Source organism: Impatiens glandulifera, chromosome 1 (assembly GCF_907164915.1).
Source record: "Impatiens glandulifera chromosome 1, dImpGla2.1, whole genome shotgun sequence".
In the NCBI taxonomy this organism is placed as follows: Eukaryota; Viridiplantae; Streptophyta; class Magnoliopsida; order Ericales; family Balsaminaceae; genus Impatiens; species Impatiens glandulifera.
This window is the reverse complement of record NC_061862.1, coordinates 110,540,028-110,548,276: the sequence shown is the minus strand read 5'-3', so window position 1 is coordinate 110,548,276 and position 8,249 is coordinate 110,540,028. Positions and strand designations below refer to the sequence as shown.

The 8,249-nt window shown below is 26.8% G+C and overlaps 1 protein-coding gene across 1 annotated transcript in view; it reads left to right on the top strand.

The window, feature by feature from the left end:
* The first annotated feature begins 4,623 nt into the window (after positions 1-4,623).
* LOC124940307 (extensin-3-like) overlaps positions 4,624-8,249 on the top strand; it is an 18,944-nt gene continuing 15,318 nt past the window's right edge. The window contains exon 1 of the mRNA XM_047480819.1: positions 4,624-5,203. Coding sequence (XP_047336775.1) covers positions 4,624-5,203 — 580 coding nt within the window. The remainder of the gene's footprint in view (positions 5,204-8,249) is intronic.

Genomic DNA, 8,249 nt, shown 5'->3' with positions numbered 1-8,249 from the left:
GTTTCAATCGATTTAGAAGAAGATTCATGGCATTGCTTTCGTTTCAATCGATTTAGTAGGATTATTGTAACAAATGAGGTTTCAATGCTTGCAATTTGTTTTATTTTGTTTATTCTCAAATTGATTGGAATTCATGAAAGATTAGCCATTATGAAAAAATGAAACATCTTCATCAAAAGCAATTTTATTGAGTGACTATTATTCTATTGGAATTACATGTCATCAATACATGCACATTTTCCTTTAACACACCTGGGAGTACCATGACTACATAAACACTTCATATTACATATAATTTTTTCTTCAACAAAACATTCACACCTTCCATTTATGCACGCTGGTAAACCAATTTGACATGTAGGACATTCTGCTAGTGTCTTACATCCTAATGTTTCTGAGAATAAAAGACCTGTAAATATATAATAACAAAATTATAAATGAATTAGGTCAATTAACAAAATTATAAATGAATTAGGTCAAGATAAGAGAAAAATAAGTATTATTTCTATAAAAAAAAATAATAATTTACCTAGAAGAATCATAAAAAATACTATGTTAGGACTATTTTTTTCCATAATTTTTTTACAATCTATAAAAGAAATCAAGTAAGATGAAAATATAATAAAGTTTAGTTTCTATGTAATTGTCTTACAAGATCATGATATATATCATAAAAGTAAAAGTTATCTATGTGGATAACTATAAATTAAATTATAAAATGATTAATTTTTATAGATAATTATCAATTAAATTATAAAGAAAATCATAAAATAAAAATAAAGTTAAATTATAAAGAAGATCATGATATATAATATATAATATAATATAATATAATATAATATAATATATAAATTAAATGTTTTCTTTTAAAACAACTTTTTAATGAAAATGTAATATAATAATGAATTAAAATATAAAGAGATTTTTTCTTTTCTTTTTTCAATTAAGTATAGATATATCATATAAATATATATTTTTTTTTATCAATTTAGTGTTTGTGTTATTTGAAATATTTTACATTACATTCAAATAATTTAATGCCCCATCAAATTTTACTTATTAATTTATATTCAAATCATGAAAAATAATTTTATTGTATTTTTATAATACTTTAAAATATTAATATTATGTATATAACATTTTATTCAAATAAAAACTTTTACATCAAACAATTTTATAATAGATATTTTTATTTTTTAAAATAATCTAAAATAAAAAAGCTCTCAAATAATTGTTTAGTATTCAATTTAATTTTACAAATGGTTCTATCATTTAGATTAATTATATAAACTTCACTCAAATAATTTATTTTAAAAAGTATTTATGTTTTATACTTTTCTCAATTATGAATGTGTTCATTTTAATATATTTGAAATAAAATATTCTATAATTTTTTCATATTTATTAATTTTATTATCAACTAAATTATATTTTTTTATTTAATTAAACAAAATTAGTTAAAAAAAATAGATATCAATATCTTATATTTTTAATTATTTTATATAATATATATTAACCTATCTATATAAACATATTTAAAAATATATTGAACTTGTTGTCTAATTAATAATTATTAAATAAGTTATGAACATAAATTTTGTTATAAAAATTGTATAAAAAATTGTTACGGGTAATATAACCTAATCCATATTTGATTGGATGTTAGAAAGTTTGGATTAATACTAATATGATATACCTACATATTTATGCTAATATTTCAATTTTTTTGATGGGTTATCTAGCTAGTTTAAGAAAAATCGTCGAACTTTTAATTATCGTAGTAATTCGACGGGTATCATTCATAATGATATTATTACGACATTTTTTAAGATTCGTTACGAAAAAACAGTAAAAATTGTTAAGGAGTTAATTGTTTTCTTGGAGACTTACGAGCTCGATAAACCTATTGATTATTTTTTTTCTCATGTCAAACTTTGTTGTTGTTTTTAAACGATTTTTATTATTTTTAATATAAATACACGTTTCTTTAAAAAAAATATATATTGAAGTGTCTAATTAAAATTTTCAATTTAAATCTAAAAAATTTATATATGAAAATACTAAAAAAACTTTTAATTCACTCTATATAAATATTTAAGAACTATTTTCAAGTATAAATAAAATTGTTTCACATATATTTGGTGAAATTCATATTAATAAGATTATAACCATTCAATATAAAATCCTATAATTCACTTAAATTTAACAATATACCACAATCAATTATTTTATATTATATATATAATATGAGTAGTGAAACTTTGTCATTGTGCATAGAATAAATTAAATGATAACTTGTACATATGTGAAGTCAATTAATCATTTTTTATTTTAAATTATATACATATATATATATAAAGATAAATACATATATTTTAATTTATTATGATTATTATTTTATAGAAATTGAAAGAAATTTAATATTAAAAATTGAAGAGTAAGAGTTTATAGTTCTTAAAATATATAATTTAACTCTAAACTTTACATACATGAAAATGACCCAGACTTCTTACAAATCCATACTAATTTTGAAATTATATGAAGATTTTTTTGAATGAAAAACTATAATATTTTTTCTAGATAAAAAGAGCAACCTTATTGTGTTCTTGTTTCAAACCAGATTTTGTACCTCATGAATAGAAGTTTCTTCAAAGTGCATAATTGCTTGCTAATTATGTCACTCTTAAAAAAAATTATTTCTTATCATTTTTCTGATTTTTATTATATATATAATTATAAGAAAATATAACTAATAGTATAATAATGAGCATGACGGATCTATGTTAGAGCTCAGGAAATCACATCGAAAATATATATATATATATTTTACAATAGAAATGTGACATGATCCATGATTCTTAATATTTTTTCAATTTGAATATTTAATTTTTTTAAATGGACAAAAACTCATATTTATCTTCTCAATTTATTCATAATTTTTCATTTAATTTTTAAGTTACCATATTTTTTTTCTTAAATCTACACTCAACTCTAATTTTTGGATCCTCTTAGTAATCGAGAAATTTGATTAAATGACACTCAAAGGAGAGTCATTCTCAAAACTAACATTCATAATATCTTTTTTCAAATATAACTTTTTTTTTATTTTGATAATTTTACCCTAACTATTATTAATTTTTTTTCTTTTTCCCTCTTATTTCACCTCACTTTTTCTCTCTCCTTTCCCCTTCTCATCTTCCCACAACTGCAACAACCCCGCTCTTCCGAATCAACGACTCCCCAAGCAATTTAGTAGGAATCACTATTTCCTTTGCAGTTACAAACTATTTCACCTCAAAATAATATCTTGTATTTCTTGGTTAATTAATATATACACCAAAATAATAATAATCACTATTTCCTTTGCAGTTACAAACTATTTATTACAAACAATTTTAACATGTTCTTGCTGATTATAAGTAATTAGTTAAGAGTTTCCTCATAAAATAATTCTAATAACCAAATTGCTTCTTTTTATCTAAATAGTGCATCATTAATACACATTAACACGATGCAATGCAAATTTATCTTGAAACAAATCTTGATCACAAAAAAATGAGAAACAAAAAGAAAACGATGGTAAGCAAACAAAGCGCTAGGTATACTGACTATTTGGTCTGAATTAATTTGCTTATATCAATTTTCAATAGAATTTGTTGAGGATGAACCTAATAAATTGTAGTCTAAATATAGGGTAATAATGAGTAAATTTGAAAATTTCATGCGAAAAATTGGCTTTTTAATTTAAATGATGTACTACGAGATTAAAGCTGTCAAATTTAAATGTAATGTTTTTTCTTGACATATGTCTGGGTTGGTCTATATGTTTAAACATCGCGGATTGTTGATATATGAGGATTGATATTTTCAAAGTATTTATTTGATCACATCGGTTTTGATCTATTTAGTTGTCTTTACTTTCTTTGTCACATTTTTGTCTTTTTTTTCTTGATTGATGGTAAAAACATGTTTTCTTTTATTTTGATCCGGATTTATTCTCTGGTGGCTAGAATTAGCCACATCGTCATGACCTTTAATTTCAGAGCGTTTTTAATATGAATCGAACGTGTTTTTAGCCAACAAAGTAATATTTTACAAAAAAAAAAAATCAAAGCTCTATACAGGCCACTTGAATTTTAAAAATGTTATAACAAAGAAAGATCGTATCGAAAAACAACGACGAAGTCAATAGTACTACAATAAAAAGAAGAAAAGCATTACAACTTGATTCATTTTATACCAAATAAGGAGACCGGGAATATAAGGGGATTAAATATGTCCTTATTTTAAAGTAGTTGATTGGAAGCTTTCAAAGGAGCAAATTGAATATAAATTGTTATGTTTAATGGTTCAACTTACTTACTTTGTCAACCGGGCTTTCTTTGTCTAATGGTTGGGAATGGTCATGGAATTAAACTTACATTTAACCCTTCTTCCATTGACATATGGTAATTTAAAATATTAATTGACTGGAAAAAGGGAATTGTTTAAAAAATGGGAGATGTCTTTAATATAAAACCACTGTATAAAGGGTGATCCCTCCCATTGCCAAAGCATCTGCCCTCCCATTGCCAAAGCATCTGCAACGACTTTAGGATTCTGGAATACAAAAAGGCTTAAGCAATGGCAACTTATTATAGGCCACTATGGGCCTTGGCACTTTGTCTCGTGTCTGCGGCTATGGTAGCAGCAGACAGCGACTATTATTCATCTCCACCGCCCCCACCATCACCGTATGTCTATAAATCTCCGCCACTGCCGCCATACGTTTACTCATCACCGCCTCCTCCACCTTATGTCTACTCCTCGCCTCCACCACCGCCTTATGTTTACAAATCACCGCCACCTCTCCTTATGTTTACAAGTCTCCTCCACCGCCTCCTTACGTCTATTCTTCACCACCACCATACGTCTAAGTCTCCACCGCCACCCGTTATATTTATTCTTCTCCACAACCACCTCCTTACGTTTACAAATCTCCTCATCCACCTCCTTATGTTTATTCATCACCACCACCACCTCCATACTTTACAAGTCTCCACCCCACCTCCTTACGTTTACTCTTCTCCCCCACCACCTCCTTATGTTTACAAGTCCCCACCACCACCTCCCTATGTTTACTCTTCTCCCCCACCACCTCCTTATGTTTACAAGTCCCCACCACCACCTCCCTATGTTTACTCTTCCCCCCCCACCTCCTTATGTTTACAAGTCTCCACCACTACCGCCAGTGGCGGACCCAAAATTTTTTCTCGGGGGGGCCAAATACATAGTAACGTAGCTTTTTTTTGCAACCAAATAAATGCATTTTCTAATTAAAATTTTACTTGGTAATTACATAAAAATACTAACAAACACAATTACAAAATACTAATAAGCACAATTACTAAATTATTCTTGTCCATGAGTCGGTACAAAAGAAGACAAATTTATTCTACGAGATTCCATTTGTTGAAAATATTGCAATATTGGCTCATTTTCAATTGTTGAGAAAATATCTTTCTCAACATATACAACTAAACTATCATTCATCCATTCATCTCCCATTCGATTACGCAAATCAGTCTTCACGGTTTTCATTGCAGAAAATACTCTTTCAACGGATGCAGTTGCAACTGGTAAAATTAAAGTCAACTCTATCAATTGATAAACCAATGGAAAGACTATATGTTTTTTCTGTTGCAACCAATTTCTGAGCAAAAATTCTCAAGTCTTCAATTGAAGAAAATTGAGGATCATCCCGCAAATTAAATAAGTAAGCCCGAAGTTATTGTTTCAAAAATAAATAATCTCTGCCTGTGAAATCTTCGGAATAAAGTTTGGCAAGACGAATGAGTTTACAAATATCAAATTTGGAGAATGAATTTCTAGGATGAAGACATGATATGCAACCAAGTAATTATGTATTAACTTCTGAAAAATGATTATGCATTTCTTGCATAATCAAGTCAACAACCTAGCATTAAATAAAATAATAATATTAATAGATAATAGATAATAAATAATAACTATTAATAGATAAGAAATAATATTTATTATACCTGACAAAAGATTTCCACACGATAATGATGAAGATTATTGATGAGTTCCCCTTTTCTTCTTCGCCTACCATTGCTATCATTATCATATGCTCATTCATATCAAGTATTAAGATCGGGTGTAATTGACAAAAACTGTTAACTTGGTCCAAAATATCATGCCATCCATCTTCTTTAAATTTATGTAATTAATTTTTCGAACTCGCAATCAATGACATTGCTTGAACTATATTTTGATATCCTCTTTGTAGGCAAAGTGATAACTCACTTGTAATTCCCAATAAATTTTTCATCAAATGCAACACAAAAACAAATTCATAAAAAACTAACTATAAAAAAATATGAAAATCTAATTTAATAGATTTCAGCCTAGTTTTATGAGAATAAAAAATAAAAAATATAAATAAGAACAAAAATACAAAAACGTGATAAACATAATTATCAAGTGAATAGACACTCTAGATTACGATTATAGAATATTAATGCATATAAAAATAATATATCAAAATTTATTTAAATACCGAACAAAACCAATGTAACTAATGTAATAGATAAAATACACTCTAGATTACGATTATAGAATATTAATGCATATAAAATAATATATCAAAATCTTTATTTAAATACCGAACAAACCAATGTAACTAATGTAATAGATAAAATTAAAGGTGAGGCCAAGGTTTGATCACCTGACCTCATGTTCCTTCCAGTTACAAAGCCAACTAGATTAAGAGTTACTTGTCAAATATATATATATATAAAACAAATTACTTTAAGGTTGGGGGAGGCCCGGCCCCCAAGGCCCCCCTTGTAGGTCCGCCACTAACTACCGCCATATGTCTACTCTTCTCCACCACCACCTCCTTACGTTTACAAGTCTCCTCCTCCACCACTATACGTCTATTCTTCCCCTCCACCACTTCCCTACGTTACTCTTCCCCACCACCACCGCCTTACATTTACAAATCTCCCCACCACCCTACGTTTACAAGTCCCCTCCTCCACCACCATACATCTATTCTTCCCCTCCACTACCTCCCTACATTTACTCTTCCCCACCCTACCGCCTTACATTTACAAATCTCCCCCACCACCTCCTTACGTTTACAAGTCTCCTCCACCACCACCATACGTTTATTTTTCTCCTCCATCACCTCCTTATGTTTACTCATCTCCACCGCCACCTTCTTACGTTTACAAGTCGCCTCCACCTCATAACGTCTATTAAGACACAAACTATTTGATATATGTGAGTATGATTAATACCATACTTAATTTAAAATGTTAGAGGTGTAGAAGACGCGCTCTCCACAATCATCCACAAATTAAGTCATTTTTTTTTACTAATTTAATTATTTTCTCTCTCCTACTATATATATATACATTTATTTCATAATATATATACATATATCTTCTTTAATATATTATTATTTTCCTCATTTTATATGAGTTTCTCTCTCCTATCATAATTATATTTCCATAATTACTAATTTATTTATAATATATTTCCTAATTAATTTTGTTTTTATTTTCTCTCTCATTATATATATATTAATTAATTAATTTTGTATAGCTAATAATTAATTTATTTTGTATTTTATCACTTTTTCATTATATATTAAGTTTCCTTCCTAAGTAATGAAAAGTCTTTTTTAAATTATTAGTTTCCATATTTATTAAATTAATTTTAAAAAAAAATAGTTAAAATATATATTTATTTTCTCCCCATATTATTATGTATATATATATATATATAATTTATCTCTCATAATTAATTTGTGTATTTTATCTCACATATACTTATTATTTTTTTAACATTTTATAACTGTTTCTCTCTTATCATAATTACCATTATTTATTTATCTTTACTAATTCATTTTATTTTATTTTAATAATTTCTCTTTCCTAATTATTTTTATTATTTTATCTTAAATTAGAAATATATAAGGAAAAACATTAAATTTAATAAATGATAAATTAATGGGAATTAAACATAATAAGAGAAAACAATACAAATATTTGTGAACTTTTCTTTCTCTCACATGTTTCTTTTTTTTTATCTGTTTCTCACCTAATCATTTTTTACTTAGGATTTTGGACGAAGCTGAGTAACATGAGTGACAACTTCAACTTTGAGGATTTCGAACTGGAGCTGATGAATTTTAAAAGCAATTTCACTTTCTATTCTTTCTCTTTTCAAAAAAATAAACA